This window comes from Pteronotus mesoamericanus, unplaced genomic scaffold (genome assembly GCF_021234165.1).
Source record: "Pteronotus mesoamericanus isolate MK-2021 breed Mesoamerican mustached bat unplaced genomic scaffold, CSHL_Meso_final contig_44, whole genome shotgun sequence".
NCBI lineage: Eukaryota > Metazoa > Chordata > Mammalia > Chiroptera > Mormoopidae > Pteronotus > Pteronotus mesoamericanus.
In genome coordinates this window covers 6,739,385-6,760,400 of record NW_026555166.1, presented here as the reverse complement: position 1 = coordinate 6,760,400, position 21,016 = coordinate 6,739,385, and the positions used below count along the sequence as shown (strand labels likewise).

The following is a 21,016-nucleotide window of genomic DNA, read 5'->3' as shown; positions in this document are numbered from 1 at the left end:
ACAGAGAGATATAAAACAAACTACAAAAAGAGAGCTTGCTTTTCTTCATGTGCAAGCTGCCAGATACTGGTACTGCCTTTGATTTTGTAGAGGTTATTTGGTTTGAAGGAGAGAGTATTTTTCAAATGCTAAAGAAATTTATCAGGGGTGAGAGATTGTTTGCACAACAGTGAGGATGAGCAAGCTATCTTATCTTGCAGCCTAGCTGTTTACTTACAGTTTACTCTCTTATAGATACTGCAAGAGAAGAGGCTGGGTGCGATCCACACTCATTATGTCTGTTCCACAAACAAGCACTTCAAAAGGGAAAGTCATGCTTAAAGAATACAGTGGACGCAAGATTGAAGTAGAGCACATTTTTAAGTGGATAACTACTCATGCAGCTTCTCGGATCAAAACTATTTATAATGCTGAACATTTAAAAGAAGAATGGAATAAAAGTGATCAATATTGGGTAAAAATATACCTGTTTGCAAACCTTGACCAACCCCCAGCTTTCTTCTCTGCACTGAGTATAAAGTTTACTGGAAGAGTTGAATTTATTTTTGTTAATGTGGAAAATTGGGACAACAGGAGTTACATGACAGATATTGGCGTATATAACATGCCATCGTACATACTTAGAACTCCTGAAGGAATTTACAGATACGGAAATCACACAGGTGAATTTATATCCCTTCAGGCCATGGATTCATTTTTGCGCTCATTACAACCCGAAGTAAATGATTTGTTTGTTTTGAGCTTGGTCCTGGTTAATCTTATGGCTTGGATGGACTTATTTATCACACAAGGAGCTACCATAAAGCGATTTGTGGTTCTTATAAGCACTTTAGGGACATATAATTCTCTATTAATTATTTCCTGGCTACCGGTGTTGGGCTTTTTACAGCTCCCTTACTTAGATAGCTTTTATGAATATAGCTTAAAATTGCTGAGATACTCTAATACAACCACACTGGCTTCCTGGGTAAGGGCGGACTGGATGTTTTATTCTTCACACCCAGCCCTGTTTCTCAGTACATACCTTGGACATGGTTTACTAATTGATTACTTTCAGAAGAAGAGACGGCGCAACAACAACACTGATGAAGTCAATGCCAATAACTTAGAGTGGTTATCAAGTCTGTGGGACTGGTACACCAGCTACCTCTTCCACCCGATTGCTTCTTTTCAGAACTTTCCTGTAGAATCAGATTGGGATGAAGACCCTGACTTATACTTGGAACGATTGGCTTTCCCTGACCTTTGGCTTCACCCATTGATACCAACTGATTATATAAAAAACTTGCCAGTGTGGCAATTTAAGTGTCTGGGATTCCAGTCTGAAGAGGAAATGTCGGAGGGTTCTCATGATATTGAAAATGACTCAGACATTGAGAGCACAGACACTTTTAGCAGTGAGAAGGAAGTATTTGAAGATAAACAAAGCATAGTTCACAATTCTCTAGGAAGAGCAAGTCACTGTGGTGCTGAGGCTTGTTCATGTGCCAATAAATACTGTCAGACCAGCCTATATGAAAGGAAGGGGAGGTCATATGGATCATATAACACTAATGAAGATATGGAACCTGATTGGTTAACTTGGCCTGCTGATATGCTGCACTGTACCGAATGTGTTGTTTGTTTAGAGAATTTTGAAAATGGATGTTTGTTAATGGGGTTGCCTTGTGGTCATGTGTTCCATCAGAATTGCATTGTGATGTGGTTGGCTGGGGGCAGACATTGTTGCCCTGTTTGCCGGTGGCCTTCTTATAAAAAAAAGCAGCCATATGCACAACATCAGCCCTTGTCAAATGATGTCCCATCTTAACCATGTGCAATTTGTCCCTTATAAGCTTTGAGTATCTTACAGCTTGCCTTTTTAATGTTAGTCACAATGTTTTTGTGGTTTGAAGTTTAGTTTAATGTTAGTGCAGTGACAGGAAATACACATTATGCTAATGTTGATGAAATTACTTGGTTGTGTGTCAATTGAATGCATACTTAATTGTAAAGATTTTTATTTACAACATTGGCAATTGAGAAGTTAATGTTTTTTTGTAAGCACAAAAGAAGTATGATAGGAATTTATCCTAGCAAAAATTTATAAAATAGGATCAAATTCTAATGGAATTGAGGCAGTTTCTTATCCTAAATGTTTCCCTTTTTACAATATCTGTCCAGCACCTCTTGGTTAAATAATGTATGCTCTGAGACATGAAATTAAAACAGATCTATGAAATAAATTATTTTAAAACCAGAAGATTACAGTTTTTCTAGTGTTAAATCATTTTTGATAAGGTGCCTGAATTCTGTTGGCGTTTTATTGATTTATTAGTTTCACAGATAAGTCAAACATGACTCATGACCCACATGGGGAAAAAAAGACAAAAGTTAACGTTGCTAACACTGGCCAGAGGTGATGTTAGACTATCTTTTAGGCTGGTTAGCTTTAATGGGAAGGAATTTAATGGTGGGTTGTTTTTTTTTAAGTATTAAGTCATTTGTGAGTATTTAGCATATTCATCTAAATTAAACCAACTGTAGCAAATAACTACCTATAGATTGCTTTATATATTTTTCCTGACTTAATTTTGAAAAATTTCAGAACTACAGAGATGTTGATATAATGAACATTCATTTCTTAACCTAATTCACCAAGCATTTACATTCTGTTACATTTGCTTTCTGTCCTCTATGTATATTGATCTTTCTTTTCTCAGGTTGTTTTTCTTTTTCCCGATTCATGTGAAAATATTAATAAATTTCAGTATTCATGACGCTTTACCACTAAATATATCACCATATATCTCTCAAGAATAAGGGCTTTGGTTTTTTTTTTACTTAGTCATCATACCATTATCATACCCAACAATTTTAACATTGATTCAATAATATCTATTACCTATATTCCGCAATTGCTTTCATAATATTTTGTTATATTTTCATGTGTGTTTGTTTTGTTTTCATGAACTCGGACAAGGTTTATGCATTGAATGTAGTCTCTTTCCATTTCATTCTTTAGAGCTGTTCCTCTGCCTTTTTGAAAATTTTTTTCTTTTTCTTTTTTTTATGTCTTAACTAATACTAACATTTTTGAAGGGTACAGGTTAGTTGGCTTATGCAATGTTCCACATTCTGGATTTGTTTGAATGTTTCTTCATGATTAGATATAAATTAAAGATTTTGCTTAGATAAAATGTACTTCCCATTTGCTTAACTCAGGAGACACATGGTGTGAGTTTGTCTCACTTTATAATTAAGAATTATAATTCTTAACATCCTGTTTCTCAATAACCTTTAATCCAGTGGTTTTAATATCCATTGATGATTATTAACCTGAATCAGTCATTAAATAGTTGTAACATGGGGATTTTCTGGTTTTATCCTACATTTATTAACTGCATTTTTTTGTGTGTGTATGAAGAAGAGCTTTCCATTTTCTACTTTCTTTCTCACACTTTTGAATACCACTGTGGATTTAACAGATTCTTTTTATATCCAGTGTATCAAAATTCATTTTTCTTTTTGATGCTCAAGTCGTCCCAAACTTAGGGGGTGAGAGCACCCCCTAAGCCAGCTTACATTTCCCAGTGGCATGTCCCTTTCAATCTGGAAGCACTTCCTTGCCTTTCAGTGTAAGGTATTTCAGGCTCACTTTGCAGTTTCCCTGGTGCAGCTCTATAATCAAATCATTTCTTCAAAAGGACTTTTACTGACTGACCCCCAAAACATTAAGAAAAATTTTTCATTATAGATTGCTGTTGGGTCACTACCAAAATATTTTTCTTCATGGTGCATTCAGCCTCATTTTCATACACTGATGGAAATAGTGAGGACTAGCAGTTACTTTGTATTATACTTGGGAGCTTTTAAAAAATTTTTAAAAAGGCAAACACTTCTTGTGCTTCAATTTTCTAATTATTGTAAATGTTGGTGTTGCCCCGAGATCCACCATTGGCCCACTGTTCTTTTCTCTCATGTGTTCAGCGGATATCCCAAATCTACATGTACAGGTGCTGAATAAGCTCCTCCTTCATGTTTTCAAGTACTTAGTAAATCTAAGACAGCTTTTCATTCTCTCTCTGCACTCCCAGTCCTCTCATAGTCCTGATTTCAGTTAGTGGGTCATATACATGTAATATTGTCCATCATGAAATGTACACAAAAGTATAGACTTTAAAAAACAATTAAAATTTCTCCTCCATCCCTGGGCACACCATACTTTTGGAGACTACTAGCCTAGAAGGTAAACCAATCTTAACACTGACTTTCAAGGCCCTTCATAATCTGTTAATGATCCACATCTTAGACTCACTGGGACTCTCTACTGCTTGTCCCTCCAGGGACATGCTTTAGCTTTTCTCAGCATGGTGCTTTGCTACATCCCTTCTTCCTGGTATTTTCACCCGTTCCTCTCTGCCTTGTTCCCTAATAGGCTTATAAAGAGGCAAAGATACCTTTACAGTGAAAACTCAAGTGGCTGTCTCATAATTCATGTGATCAAATTTAGCATCACCAACAATGGAGCAAACGGGTATGTGCCCTTCTTATATACCAGAGATTCCTTGGCCTTTCCTGGTGTGTGTGCACCCTTCTTAGATCCCAGGGATACTTTGTATGTGCCTGTCATACTTAGCTGCATTGTATTAAAACTGCATACATCTTTTTTTTTCGGGTGAACTCCCTTAAGATATGAACTGGGCTTTATTGATCTAAATATCCATAGTCGTGGCATAAAGAAGAGAGAATACCTTTTGGATGTTAGACATGCAATAAAAATGTTACAATGAAGTCACAGAGAAAATAATTGCCAAAGGTTCAGTTCTCCAGGGAAGCATGACTCATCCCATAATTGTTAAGCATAGCAAATAATGCTTTTATCAGATTTTCCTGGAGGTGGAGAATTAGAAATATTCAAGGTTGACAGACTCTAAACTTTAACTGTGTTTAGAGAGTTTGAGTTCTTAAAGCAACCTATTAGATTTAATGAACTACACGTTCCAGGATGTGGGCTTCGAAGTTACTGAACTCCATGGTTAACTGTAACAGTAGGACACATTATTGTTCTGCTCAAGAGTTTCTCTACTGTCTATTTCTTGTATTAGTCTTTTGTTTCTTTAAGGATGATAGGGAGTAATGCTGTAATCTCTTACATCCTTAACGTATTAGACTCAGTAGATATTCACTGGTGGCTTAAATTTTTTAAATCTATTTTAATTTTTCCCTTTGCCAAATTCTTCCCACCCATCTAGTAATGTAGGTAAGTAATGTGGTATAGAAAAGATAAAACAAAAGAGATTATATTTTTTAGTACCCATTTGTAGTGATAAAAACAGCAATATTTTGGGTCTGCTCCAAGACAAAAGTTTTGATTTTTTTTTTCCCCTGTAGTCACAAACTTCTTTTCATCTCTTCTTTAGATTATTTGAGAGCCTAGAATATTATTCATGTAATCTCTCTCCTTGCTCCCACATTTTCCTCTTGGCTGTTTTATTATTCCTTAAAACTCTACCAAAGGAACAAAGGTGGAGAGAGGTGAAGTGCTGGATATGATGAAAATTTTAGAGTAAAAAAAAAAAATGGAAATTTAATTAATTAAAATTATATTTTTAATCTGTGCTTGAACCATTCTTGTTCTTTGTAGTTGATAATTTAAGTATATTGATTTATGATCAGTTTAGGGAATTTCTTTGCTTAATTTTTTAAATACTATTTTCTCACCAAGTTGTTTTTTTTTAAGATTTTATTTATTCATTTTTAGACAGAGGGAAAGGGAGGAGAAAGAGAGGAAGAGAAACATCAATGTGTAGTTACCTCTTGTGCACCCCCTACTAGGGACCTGGCCCAAAACCCAGGCATGTGCTTGGACTGGGGATCAAACTGGCGACCCTTTGGTTCTCAATCCACTGAGCCACACCAGCCAGGGCTATCACGAAGTTTTTATTGTTTCATATATAGTAGATCACTTTACTTCCTAATATCCCTGTGCAACAGGTAGAACAGAAGGAATTCTGACTTAATAGATGATTAGAACTCAGGATAACTAAGATAGATAAAGAGGTAACTAGGACACAGCTTTCAAGTTTGAATGTCTTCAGGACCCAGGGAAACAGTTCGGGTAAGCAGTGGTGGGAGCAACTATATGTATGCTCCACCTAAAAAGGTATTCAAATATTTTTTTAGAACATTGTATCAGCAAACCAAAGTTTGTGGGAGCCTCTTTGTAGTCTCGGGATAAGATTGTCTGTCTTGCTCAAGGCTCTTTCTACCATATTTTTACTTAAAACTGTGTTTTTGGAAAAGACATAGGGATTTGCCTTGTGTCAAAATTCTGTTATCCTTTATGCTGGTGCTAAATTGCATACTTGTTATTGTCAAGTTCTCTTAGTTTATGTGCATGATTCAACTGGTGCTTGAATGTTCTTATTTACAGTCTGTTTTGAAGTGCACTCTTAGTATTGACACAGAGGATATCTAACTGAATTTATAATGTATTTAACAATGAAGAGCAAAAGTAAGTTTAAAAATAGAAAAACACAGATGTCAAAGTTCAGGCACCAGTGTTTTCTTTTTTTGTTGTTTATTTTTCAAGCTTTATTGAGATATCATTGAAATATAGCATTGTGTAGGTTGAAGGTTTACAATGTATTGATTTGATATATTTATATATTACAATATGTTTGCCACTGTAGCATTTGCTAACACCTCCATCACATCACATAATTATCATTTCTTTTCTTGTGCTGAGAACATTTAAGATCTACTCTCTTAGCAACTTTAAGTATATAATACAATATTGTTAATTATAATCACAATGCTCTGCATTACATCCCCCAGATTTATTCATCTTCAGACTGGAAGCTTGTACCCTTTGACCAGCTCCCCATTTCTCCTTTTGTGTTCCATATAGAAGTGATAAACACTTTTGTCTTTCACTGTCTGATCTATTTTACTTAGCATAATAGTCTTAAGGCCCAAGTACATGTTGTCACAAATGGCAAGATTTCCTTCTTTCTCATAGTTGAATAATAGTCCATTGTGTGTGTGTGTGTGTGTGTGTGTGTGTGTAATGTATATATAGAGAATGTCTTTTTTACCCATTCATCAGTTGATGGACACCTAATATTTTCCTATAAACATCTGAATGAATGAAAAGCAATGCAGATGCTTAGAGAAAATTTATTATTACTTTCCATAGAATTTGAATGAGCTTGGTGATCTAACTTGCTAGTCTATAGAAGAAAAGTGCCAGATAAAGAGATTATGGAGTAGGGGTAGAGCCTGCTAAAAGCAGGCCAGACAGAGAAGTTATCATTACAGTAGCTTGATAGTAAGGGGTAGAAGGTATTAAGGGGGTGGGGCGTGCGGGGGGGGGGGGGAGTGGAAAGACCAAAACAAAAAACAGTCTTTTGTGGCCAGGGAGTAAGATGGCAAATAATTTCCTGAGAGGATATCACTCTCTTACCAACAACTCTGTTGTCACCAAAAAAACATTTTATGAGTGCTATTTGCACAAGAAGTCAGGATAAGTCATTTTATGATATTCAAAATTGTTAACTTTGAAACGTTTTAACAATATGAATAGTTTCGGTATCTTGGAAAACTCATTTAGGGAGATGAGGTGGGAAAGACAGAAATCTTGTTTTGTCTTCTTTATAAAAGGTTAATGCTTAACGGCCTTACTTGTTTTGCCATAAACCATGCCATCAGTTTTATAATGACTTTCATAGACAGTGCATATCTAGTCAGTGTCACAACTGTTACTAGAATCTGTGCTCTTTTAATTTGGTTCATGTACTTTGAGACCATTGTCTACTTGTTCATAAAGCAGAATCCGGTGACATGTTTCACATGGGTAACTCATTTGGAGTTTTGTGAAGTCCTTTCACAAAGACAAAATAGAGTTTTAGACACAGCAAAAATGAGAGTAGAACCCTGATATTTTCAGGGTGCTTCTGTTTTTATTGTTTAAGTGCTCTCCATTTAGTTTTACTTAATTCCTGAGCCAAGTGGCTAACACAACAGGTTTTTGGAATAAAATACCTCAAGCTGACTCTCGGCTTTGTTGCCAGAGGCTTGTATAGAAAACACCTCTTAAAGTGCCAAATAACAGTATCTTGCTTGGGCTTGTAAAACAGTATTGTTTAAATAGTATTGAACATGGTGGACTGTGAACAATTTTGATGTATATTGTTTTACTTTGCTTTAAAACACCTCATTTTGTTTGATAAGAAAAAAAATGCGATTTTTACAGTTCTCCTGTTAAAATAATAGAATCTAAGTGTCAGAAGTTAAAGCCATCTTCTCCAATCTTCTGCCTTAGATTGTTGATGTCCCTGTTACAACTAAATTGGCACACTCATCACCTAACAAAAAGCATGCTACATTTGCAAAAATCGATAAACAGTCCACCTGCCAGGATCCACAGAAAAGCATGTAGCTAACTGGCAGTGTAACAATAGCAGGTGCCAGAAGCCAAGATTTAGACACTTAGTTGGACACGTTCCCTGTCACCTCCTTTGGGAAAGAGAACAAATCAGGAGTTTATCTGTTGAAAAAGCTAGTCCTTATATAACCAGCTTGATTTGAAATGTAAATAAATATTTACATTCATTCACCAGATACATATTTAACCAGGATTTTTATTTAGAAACCTGTGAACTATAAGGTATTAAAGACCATCCTCATAAGTTGAGGTCCATACTCATTCCATTACCCTGAATATTTCCAAAACGGAACAGAGACATGAAAGCAGTTTTCTTCTGTGTTAGCCAAGCATATTCTCTGCTGTTACTGAATGAAGGCAGATTTACACAGACTCTGCTGTCTTTTCATGGCAATGGAAAGGATGAGAGGTAATATAACCAAAGCAAAAGACAGTTTATAGCATAATATGCACAAGACAGGGTTATACAGAAATTGGAGAAACAATCCTGTACATTTTCAAAGTTTTCTAAGGGCTAAAACAAGACTGCCATAATTTAGTTAAATTCCTTTAACTCTAAGGAAAAATGTATCTGACTCATTTGGGAAAAATACGGGTTTTATTTAGAATCTGAAAATAAGAGACCTACAGTTTGTTCAAATAGCTTAGAGTTTTTAGTCAAGGAGAATGTGGTGTTAACTATGTTGCTTGTTTATCTGGGAATTACTCCAATATGTTTATTGGCCATTTGAATTACTACCTCTTTTTTTGAAATTTTTGTTCAAATATTTTGCCCATTTTTCTACTGGATTGCTATCTATCTTTTTCTTATTGAATTATAGGAGTTTTTTTTAGATATTCTAGACATAAGTCCTTTGTCCAATATATGCATTGCAAATAAATTCTCCCAGTCTGTGGTTCAGAGTAAGAAATGATTTTTTAAAAGTATTTTTCTTGGAAAATTTCAATCATATACAAAAGTAGATGTTAATGTAATGAATCCCCAGGTACCCAACTTTAGTAATTATCAACTCATGGCCAATCATGTTCTAGTTATATACCCCCACTAAAAATCACCCTCTTTCATCACCCTAATATGTCCTTTTGTTTCCGTTATTAATCCTTTAGGCCTTTATTACTTCATTAAACATTCTTTTGTTTTCTCCATATATTAATTGGATTAAATCCAATTGAAATAATAATTATATCCAATGAATGCATTTTTGTACTTATATTATCTGAGCTCTCTGAATATGGTGGTTATGTAGACCACTTACTCCTTGAAATTCCTTTCCTTTAGGCTTCTACCTGGTTTTCCGCACTACTCTTATTCTTCATAATTTCCTTCTTGAGGTCTTCTTCCTACCTTGCTTCTTCAGAATTATTGTTCTTCCAGAGTTCTGATCCAGTTCTCAATTCATGTGGGTGATTTTATCAGTGTTCATGTCCTTGATTCCCAGTTAATGCTTATGGCTCCCCAAGTCCATATCTCCAGTCCAGAACACTCTATTCAATACCAGATCCCTACGTAGAGCTATCTGCTGGGAATTTCACTTGGATGACCCAAAAGCATCCATGGAAGACTTGCTGATTGTCGCTGCCCCCAAACCCCACAAACAATTTTTTCTCCTTTTCTTCCATTAATAATGCAATTTTAGCTGAACACATTCCCAGCTATTGCCTATATTTCTCAGTCCACATTGCAGTTAGATGTGAAAAATGCAATTCTTGACAATGCAATGTAAACAAAAATGATACATGCCACTTCTGGATTTTGACTTAAAACATTGGTTATGTGTATTATCACTCTCTCTTCTCTACTTCCGACCTCCAAAAAATGATAACTGATGCAACGTTCAAAATTAGGTATGACCAGTACACACAGCTACCTCACCAGCTTGGGTCCCTGCATTACCTCATAGAACACAACTATGTTCACTGTAGAGATCACTAGACTATTCCAAAAATAAAAATAAACCTCTGTTTAAGTCATTACATTGTTGGGTGCTCTCTGTTATAGATTATTCTTTAACTATTACAGCATCTCAGTCATATCATATCCAAGCTTTACTAACCATCCACCTAAATAACCTGCATCCATAGTTCCAGTATGAGTAAAAACTCATGTAGTTACCTAGTCATCTCTACTCACAACTCCTACATCTAATTTTCCTAAATGTAGTTCATATGACTTCCTAAAAACTTCAGGATTTCTACTTTTGGCCATGATTGGGCAACTGGTACTACATCAGCTCTCTTGTCATAAATAACTGTAAAACTAAACAAAAATATATGGGGAAGTTGTTTTCAGACAGTGGACAACAGGCAGTAAAAGACTGATCCCTCAAAGGGAAATTAACAGGGTTAGCCCTATGTATGATTACCCACCTGTCTGCATAGGGCAATTTCTTGATTGTGGTATAGAAAGCTCAAGTCCAAGCAAAACACAGTGGTCCCACTGAGATTCAGCCATGATGTGGCATGTATCTATAGTTTATTTTTTCTACTACTGCATGAGGTATGTTTGTATGAATAGATCACAATTTACATTATGAATAAGCTGTTTTGAATATCATTGTACATGTCTTTCAGTGGACATAAACACTTAGTCATACTTAGTATATAGTAAGGGATGGAACTGCTATATCATAAAGTCTATATATATTTACCTTTAGCAGATACTGCTAAAGTATTTCCAAATGAGTTGTACCAAGGTACACTCTAACCACCAGTGTGTAAGAGTCCCATTTGCTTTATATCATTTTCCAGCATGTGATATTGTTCTTGTGGGAATGTGGTGGTATTTCACTGTAGTTAGACCTTTACATCACGAAGTGAACCCCCCAATAAGTCTAGCACCCACCTGACACCATACATAGTTATCACAGTATTATTGACTAAATTTCCTGTATTGTACTTTACATTATCATGACTTTTTTTAACTGTCAATTTGTCCTTCTTAGTCCCTTCACCTTTTTCACCCAAACATTCAATCTCCTCCTATCTGGCAGCCATCAGTTTAATCTGTGTATATACTATGTTTTGTTTGTTCATTTATTTTGTTATTTTTAAATTTCACAAATAAGTGAAATTATATGGTACTTGTATTTCTCTATTTACTTAGCATAATACCCTTTAGATCTATCAGTATTGTCCCGAATAGTAAGATTTCATTATTTTTTAATATTCCATTGTATATATGTACACATCTTTTTTTATCCAATCATCAATCCATGGACACTTGGGTTGATTCCATATATTGGCTATTGTAAATAATGCTTCATTGAACATAGGGATGCATATATTTTTTGAAATTAGCATTTTCGATTTCTTCAGGTAAGTAGGAGTGGAATTTTGAGGTCATAAGGTAGTTCTATTTTTAATTTTTTGAGGCACCTCCATACTGTTTTCCTTAGCGGCCACACCAATTTGCAATACCAACAGTACAAACAGGTTTTCTTTTCTCTGCATCCTTGCTAACATTTGTTGTTTGTTGATTTACTAATGATAGTCATTCTGACAGGTTTGAGGTGGTATTGTGGTTTTAACTTGAATTTCTTTTATTTTTAAGTCATGTTTATTCTATTCCAGTTGTCTCAATTTTTTCCCCTTTGCCCTCCTCCACCCATCCCACCCTGCTCCCCTCTCTCCCACAGTCAATTCCCACTCTGTTGTCCATGTCCATGGGTCATTCATACATGTTCTTTGTTTAGTCTCTTCTCCTTCTTTCCACCATTGTCCTCCTTCCCCATCCCATCTGGTCACTTTTGCTCTGCTCCGTGTTTCCTTGCCCATGGTTTATTTTGTTCGTTAGTTTATTTTATTGAATAGATTCCACTTATAGGTGAGGTCATATGGTATTTGTCTTTCACTGATTGGCTTATTTCACTTAGCATAATATTCTCCAGTTCCATCCATGATGTTGCAAAATGTAGGAGTTCCTTTTTTATTTTTCTTAATGCAGATTGATTTTATTTATTTATTTTTTTAAATGTCAAGATCCATTGTAAAATATTAAAAAATTTAAATCCATTATAAAGTCTCAGCAATTAAAACAACATGATACCAGCACAGAAATAATCAAGTAGAACAATGAAATAAAATGGGCATTCTAGAAACAAATGTATATATCTGTCTAACAATGTAATATATGATTCAACTGATATTTCAAATCAATAGGCAAGTTAAGGCCCATTCAACAAATAAGGTGCATGGACCACTATTACTTGAAATAAACCAAATATAGAGTTCTATTTCACACATTATACAAAAAATATTCAGGTGAGTTAAAAAATATGTAAAATCTAAGGAGTTTTCAGAGAAAATAAAAAATAATATTTTTCTTACCCTGAAGTAACATATTCAAAGCCAGGAGCTATAAAGTAAAATATTGACAATATGACTATATTAAACATTTAAGACTATATAGTAATGTACATATAAAAAAGTTAAAGGACAGGTAATAGAATAGGAAAGTATTTGCAACACATCTAAAAAAGGGTTCACAGTTTTGTGTTTTTGTTTTTTAGGGCAAAAATTCTACAGACATGTAATCAAAAAATGAATAAAGAATACCAAAAAGTCATTTAAAGCTTTTTAAAATAGAAATAGACAAGAAATACACAAAAGCAGGTTTAATTTCAACAAATAATAAAGTAACAAAATAACACATCATTGTCACAATCAGATTAATAAGTATTAAAAAATATTGGTAATATCAAGTTTTGGTGGCTGTGAAAGGAACTGGGTATTCATAGACTCTTTTTCTTTATCTTAAAGCAGTCCCTTTAGCATATTTTGCAGTGCTGGTTTGGTGGAGGTGTATTCTTTTGGCCTTCTTTTGTCTGAGAAGCTCCTTATTTCGCCTTCCATCTTAATTGGGAACTTTCCATTTTTATTGGGAGCAGTCTTGGTTGCAGGCCTTGGCCCTTCATGACTTGGAATATTTCTTGCCATTCCCTTCCGGCTTGCAGTGTTTCTGTTGAGAGGTCAGCTGCTAGCCATACCAGGGCTCCCTTATATGTTACTACCTGTTTCTCCCTTGCTTCCTTTAGGATTCTCTGTTTGCCTTCGATATTTGCCATTTTCATGATGATGTGTCTTGGAGTGGGCCTCCTTGGGTTCCTCTTGAATGGGACTCTCCGTGCTTCCTGGACTTGTGTGACTTTTTCTCTCCTCCAGTTAGGAAAGTTTTCCATCATTACTTTATCAAACAGGTTCTCTATCCCTTGCTCCTCCTCTTCTACTTCTGGTATCCGTATTATACGCATATTATTACATTTCAGGTTGTCGTGCATTTCCCTCAATGCCCCTTCATTCTTTTTGAGTCTTTTTTCATTTGCTTGCTCTTTCTGTGAGCTTTTTGCTACCTTATCCTCCAGCTCGCTGATTCGATCCTCTGCTTCATCTAGACTGCTTTTGATTCCTTCTACTGTGTTCTTCAATTCAAGTACTTCATTGCCTCGTGCCTCTTATTGATAGTTTCTGTGTCCTTTTTCATGCTGATAGAGTTTGCAGTAAGTTCCCCTAAGTGTCCCTGCAGTTTTCTGTAATTCTCTCTGAGCTCACTGAGCTCATTGAACTTCCTTAGAACCATTGTTTGGAACTCAGTATCTGATAGTTTACTTGCCTCTATTTCATTTAGTTCTGTTTCTGGGGATTCCTTCTTTCCCTTCAACTGGGGGGGGGGGGTGTTTCTTTTTCTTCCCATTATATGTGAGACTCCTGTTTTGCTTCTGCTTCTTAAACTGATCAGTCTTGATTTCCTGACTTTGTGGTGTGAACATCTATGGTAGGAGACCGCTGTTTTTTTCCTTTCTGGATCTGCCTCTGATGATGTCAGATATTAGCCCTGTCTGACCTTAGGCAGTCTGTTCAAGACTTTCAGGAATCTACTATCTGTAGCTGTCTCCTTCAGCTGTTAATCTAGTCACTCTGCACTCAACAGGCCGCCTTAGAGACACCACAGGGTGGGGCCGAGGCGCCCCTGAGGGCAGGGTTATTGAGTCCTCTCATGCTGCTGTTGCTCAGGATAGTGGTCTGCGTGAGCCAGATGGCTGCTGCTGTATGGGAAAGAAGTCAGCACCCAGTTTCCACTGGCTACTCTTTCTGTTCTCTCCCCAAAACTCCATCTCCAGTCTCTCCTCAGGCATCTCTAGCCCACTCTGCCCCGACCTTTGCCAAAGCCCACAGCAAGTGGCTGCAAAAAAAAAACACAGCCAAACTATGTTTGGCCCTTTAAGTGGCTCTTTGCATCTCCAGCCACCTGTCTCTGTCAGAGAGCAATCCTGACATTTTTCACAGCTGGCTGTTATCTGTGTACTTTTTGGGCTCTGGTGTTGTAGGCTGGAAATCCCCACTTATTGTTTAGACCCTGCTCTTCTCAGGGGGATCCAGCTGGCCGTTTCAATATCCTTCTGGTGCTGCTGCCCGTGGGCACCCCACCCACCTTCTCGAATCTCTACTGCACTCCTAACCAGTTAGGTTGTGCTAAAGCTGATTCTTCTGTCTGTCCGAGGTTATAAGGCTCCTCTCTTGCTATTGTTCAGTTGTTTATTGCAGGTGATTTCTCCACAATTTAGTTGTAATTCTAGGTTCGTCCTGGGAGGAGGTCAATGTGACTTCCACTCACTCCTCGGCCATCTTAATTATCCTTAATTTGCATTTTTTTGGTGATAAGTGACTTTAAGCATCTTTTCGATATGTCTATTGGCAATCTGTGTATTCTCTTGGGAAAAATGTCTATTTAGGTCCTTTGCCCATGTTTTAATTGGATTGGTTTGTGTGTGTGTGTGTGTGTGTTAAGCTGTATGAGTTCTTTATATATTTTGAATATTAATCCCTTATTGGATGTATCATTGGTGAATATCTTCTCCCATTCAATAAGTTGTCTTTTTGTTTCGTTGATGATTTCCTTTGCTGTTCAAAAACTTTGTAGTTTGGAATAGGCCCATTTTTTTTTCTTTTGGTTCCCTTGTCTTAGGAGATACATCCAAAAAAAAATATTAAGAGCAATGTCAAAGTGTTAACTGCCAATATTTTCTTCTATGAAGTTTATGGTTTTAGGTCTTACATTTAGATCTTTAATCTTATTGTTCTGAGCTTATTGTTTTATATGGTATAAGAAAGTCATCGTTTCATTTTTTGCAGGTATTTGTCCAGTTTTCCCAAAAACATTTATTGAAAAGGCTATCTTTACCTCATTGTATATTCTTGCCTCCTTTGTCACAGATTAATTGACCGTATTGTCATAGGTTTATGTCTGGGCCCTCTATTCTGTTCCATTGATCTATGTCAATCATCAATTGCTTTTTTTTTTATCAGATGCTTTTTCTGCATTGATTGGCATGCTAGTACCATGCATTTTTTATTTCTCTAGCCTTGTAGTATAGTTTCATATAAGGTAGCACGATACTTCCAACTTTGTTCTTTCTCAAGATTGCTTTGACTATTTGGGGTCTTTTTGTGGTTCCATATAAATTTTAGGATTATTTGTTCTAGTTCTGTAAAAAATGCCACTGGTATTTTGATAGGGATTGCACTGAATCTATAAATTGCTTTGGGTAGTACAGACATCTTAACAATGCTAATTTTTTCTATCTGTGAGCACAGTGTATGCATCTTTTGATATATATATGTTCTTTAATTTCTTTCTTCAATGTTATAAAATTTCCAAGTACAGGTCATTTACCTTCTTGGTTAAGTTTACTCCTAGGTATTTTTTGATGCAATTTTACATGAGATTGTTTTCTTAATTTTTCTGATAGTTGATTATTGTATAAAAATGTAACAAATTTATAAATATTAATATTCTACTGCTTTACTGAGTTTATTTATTAGTCCTTTTTTTTTTTTTTTGGTAGACTCTTTAGAATTCTCTCTATAGAGTATCATGTCATCTGCAAATAGTGAGTTTTACTTCTCCTTTCCAGTTTAGATGCCTTTTATTTCCTTTTCTTATTTGATTGCTATGGTTATGTCCTCCAATACTATGTTGAATAGAAGTAGTGAAAGTGGACATCCTTATCTTGTTCCTGATCTTAAGGAAAACACTTTTAGCTTTTCATCATTGAGTATGATGTTAGCCATGGGTTTGTCATACATGGTGTTTATTATGTTGAGGTATATTCCCTCTATTTCCACTTTGCTGAGATTTTTTGATCATAAATGGGTGCTGGATTTTATCAAATGCTTTTTCTGCATCTATTGATATGATTATATGATTTTTATGCTTTATTTGTTTATGTGGTGTATCACATTAATTGATTTGCAGATATTGGACCAAACTTGAATTCCATGAATAAATCTCACTTGATTATGGCATATTATCTTTTTTAATACATTGCTGAATTTGGTTTGCTGATATTTTATTGAGAATTTTTGCATCTGTGTTCATCAGGGATATTGGCCTATAATTTTTTAAAAATGTCTTTGTCTGGTTTTATAATCAGGGTGATGTTGACCTCATAAAATGAGCTCAGGAGACTTCTCTTAAATTTTTTCAAATAGTTTGAGAAGGATAAGTGTTAATTCCTCTTTGAATGTTTGGTAAAATTCACCTTTTGCTTGTGGAGAGTTTTTTCATTACTGATTCTATTTAGTAGTTATCAGTCTGTTCAGATGTTCTGTTTCTTCCCTTGTCTCAGCCTTGGAAGTGTTATGTTTCTAGCAATTATTTATTTCTTCTAAGTTGTCCAACTTCTTGGCATATAATTTTTTAGTTTTTTCTTATGAACTTTGTATTTCTGTGGTGTCACTTGTCATTTCTGATTTACTCCTTTGGGCCGTCTCACTTTTTTTCTTGATGAGTCTGGTTAAAGGTGATCAATCTTTTTCAAAGAGCCAATTCTTAGTTTCATCAGTCTTTTCTATTTTTTAAGGCTCTATTTCATTTACTTCTGCTCTGACCTTTATTATTTCCTCTCTTCTACTCACTTTGGGCTATGTTTGTCCTTCTTTTTCTAGTTCCTTTGCAGATTTAAGGTTTCTTTTCTTGAGGTATGCCTGGATGTTTATGACTTTCCCTTTTAGAACTGCTTTGACTGTGTCCCATAATTTTTGGGTCATTGTGTTTTCATTATGATTTGTCTCAAGGTATCTTTTGATTTCTTCCTTGATCTCATTGTTAACCTATTAATTGTTTAGTAGCATATTATTTAGCCTCCATGTGTTTGTATTTCACTTTTCTTCTGGTAATTCATTTCTAGTGTTATACCACTGTGCTTGGAGAAGATGCTTGGTATGATTTTAATGTTCTTAAATTTACTGAGCCTGGTTTTATGGCCTAATTGCTGTATCCTGGAAAATGTTCCATTTGGGCTTGAGAAGAATATATTTTCTGCTGCTTTGGAGTTAAATGTTGTAAAAATGCCAACTAAATCCATCTGGTCTACTATGCCATTTAAGGCTGTGGTTTCCTTGTTCCTATTCTGTCTGGATGCTCTACCCATTGATGTCAATGGGTGTTAAAGTCTCCTATAATTATTCTATTACTCTTAATCTCTCCCTTTATGTCGGTCAATATTTGCTTTGTATATTTAGGTGTTCTGATGTTGGGTGCATAAACATTTCCAAAGGTTATATTCTCTTTTTGGATTTATCCTTTCAGTCCCTGTGTGTGTGTTTTGGTCTGAAGTGGGTCTCTGGTAAACAGTGTATGTATGGATCTTGTTTTCTTCTTCATTCAGCCACCCTGTCTTTTGATTGGAGCATTTAAACCATTTACATTTAAAGTGGTTATTTAAGGTATGTAGTTATGGCCATTTTATTATTCATATTTATGTTCTTAAATAGAATAAAATTCCTTTTTCTTAAAGAATTCCTTCCAATATTTCTTGTCATACTGGTTTGGTGGTAATGTACTCCTTTAGCTTTTTCTTATCTGGGGATTTATCATCTTTTCATACTCTAACAATTTGAACACCTTCCTCTGTGAAGTGTCTATTCTAGTATTTTGCTTATTTTAAAAATTGAGATAAATCTCTTATTATTTTGTAAAAATCCTTAATACATACTGGATTGAGTCTTTGTAATTTAGTAATATGGAACAGTTTGTGGCTTCCCATTTTACCCTCTTAGTTGTCTTCTCATGGACAGTTCTTAATCTTAATTAATTTAAATTTAACAATGTTATAGCTGCTTAAAATTTTGTGTGTTTAAATCTAAATCATATTTGCCTACCCCAAAGTCATGAATATATTTTCCTATCTTTTTCTCTAGAAGCTTTAAACTTTTTTTACCTATTATATTTTAGTCTGGGATTCATCTCAACTGAATGTTTATGTGGTGTAAGGTAGATCAAATATCTTTTTTTCTTCTTACTGATAACTAAATTGACCTAGCAAAATTTAATGAAAAGAATATCATTTTCCTCACTGATTGTGATGGCATTTGTTGTAAATTATGTGACAACATTTATATATAGTTCTGCTACTGTGTTTTCTATTCTGTTCTATTAGTCTCTGTAATAATTGCATACCATCACCACTTAGTTTATTTCATCTTTCTATCTTTAAGGTTTTATTTATTTATTTTTAGAGACAGGGGAAAGGAGGGAAAAGAAAAGGAGAGAAACATTGATGTGTGAGAGAAACATCAGCTGGTTGCCTCTGGTATATCCCCCAACTGGGAACCAAACTTGCAACTCAAGCATGTGCCCTGACTGGGAGTTTAACCAGCAAATGACCTTTTGCTTTGTGGGACAACACCCAGCCAACTGAGTCACACTGGTCTGGGCCACTTTGTTTTATTATTAGAATTTTATGATACTGTTGATATCTGGTAGCATAAGTCCTCCAACTTGGGTATTTTTTATTTCCGCATTAAATTTGCAAATTGGCTTATTGAAATCCAACACAAAATCTTTAATGGGGGTTTTTAATTGGGATTGCATTAAATCTATTGATCACTTTTAGGGTGACTTGATAGCATTACAATATTGAGTTCCATTTCATGAATATAGTATAGCTCTCCATTTATTTAGGTATTATTTAATTTTTATCAGCAGTGTTTTATAGTTGACTGTAAAAAGGTCTTCTACATTTTAATTTATTGTTAGGGTTTTTTTCATGCTATTGCAAATGATAAGTGTTTTACTGTTTATTTTTTAATTGTTAATTTTATGTAGAAACAATATATTTTGTATACCAGCCTTTTTTGGTAAGAATTTTGTTAAATATTTATATTCATCTGGGGAGAACTGACTTATTTATTACGTTGTGTTTACAATCCATGAACATTGTATGTGTCTCCATTTTATTTAGGTCTTCTTTGATTTCTTTCATTAGTGTTGTGTAAATTTCTGCCTACAAGTACATATTTTCTTAGATTTACACGTAAATATTTCATTTTTGATGATTTTTAAAGTCTATTTTGATAATACCTTTAATGTACTGTTAAACTTGGCATGCTAGTAATTTTTGAAATGAAGGCATCTTCTGTTCATCAAGAACATTGGCCTGTAATTCTTTTTTTTGGTAGTGTATTTGTCTCTTTGGTATCAGGGTAATGCTGTCCTCACAAAATGAGTCTGAAAGTGCTCCTTCCTCTTCAATTTTTTTTTTAATAGTCTAAGGATAGGCACTAATTCTTTTTATTTGGTAGAATTCACTTGTGCAGCCATCTGGTCCTAGGCTTTTGTTTGTTAGGAGCTTTTTGAGTACTGCTTAAATTTCATTGCGAGTAATTTGTCTGTTCACATTCTCCTTCTTTGCCTGGTTTAGTCTTGCAAGGGTGTGTGTTTCTGGAAATTTATCTATTTTTCTAGATTATCCAATTTTTGGCAAATAATTATTCCAAGTATTCTCTTATGATCCTTTGTATTTCTGTGGTATTTGGTTGCAATCTCTCTTTCATTTCTGATTTTATTTGTGTTCCCTATCTTTTTAGCTTGATGAGTCTTGCTTGGGACTTGTCACTCTTATTTATCCTTTTAAAGAACCAGCTTTTAGTTTCAAGTGATTTTATTTTTATGTATTCTATTTTATTTATTTCCTCTCTGATCTTCATTGTTTCCTTCTTTGTACTTACTTTAGATTTTGTTTCTCCCTCTTTTTCTAGTTCCTATATGTGTAAATTTATTTATTTTTACTTATAAATTTTATCAAATACATAGTTTATTATTATTTTTAGTGGCAATATAATATTACAGATCCCAAAATTTGAAGCCACTTTATAAGTTTTAAATTTTTCAAATAAAGTTGACATAAAATATTATACTAGTTTCAGGTGTACAATCTAGTGATTAGACATTATATCACTTAATAAGCGATCACCTCAATAAGTCTAGTACCCACCTGACACCAAACATACTTATTTCAGTATTACTGACTATAGTCTATGTTCCTCTGAGCATGGAGCCCAGATGTACAGTGTCCTTCTAGTTGCTGAGAAGCAACTACACTGATATGTTTATAGGTTTCTGTATTTCAGTGACATGCCACAGATCAAACTAAACCTTCCTCCACCCTCTGTCTGGCCTCTACCCTCGAAGACCAACTTTAGAAATTCTAGATTTAGGAACTGAAATGCCTACAGTCCAAAACCCCCACCTAGAAACCGGGAAAGCTCTTTGATACGTGCTCTTTCGTTTGCGATACTCTTCATCTCTAC

General features: G+C 34.9%; 1 protein-coding gene across 4 annotated transcripts in view; it reads left to right on the top strand.

Moving 5' to 3' along the window:
• The window catches only part of CHMP3 (charged multivesicular body protein 3), a 122,504-nt gene that overhangs the window by 21,534 nt on the left and 79,954 nt on the right, over nucleotides 1-21,016 (top strand). For 3 of the 4 annotated variants that reach the window (XM_054577686.1, XM_054577685.1, XM_054577684.1), the window contains one exon: nucleotides 235-2,790. The exons of the other annotated variant lie outside the window; for it this stretch is intronic. In XM_054577686.1, coding sequence (XP_054433661.1) covers nucleotides 235-1,810 — 1,576 coding nt within the window. In that variant the 3' untranslated portion in view covers nucleotides 1,811-2,790. Of the gene's footprint in view, nucleotides 1-234; nucleotides 2,791-21,016 lie in introns of those variants that run through there. 4 annotated transcript variants of the gene reach the window in all.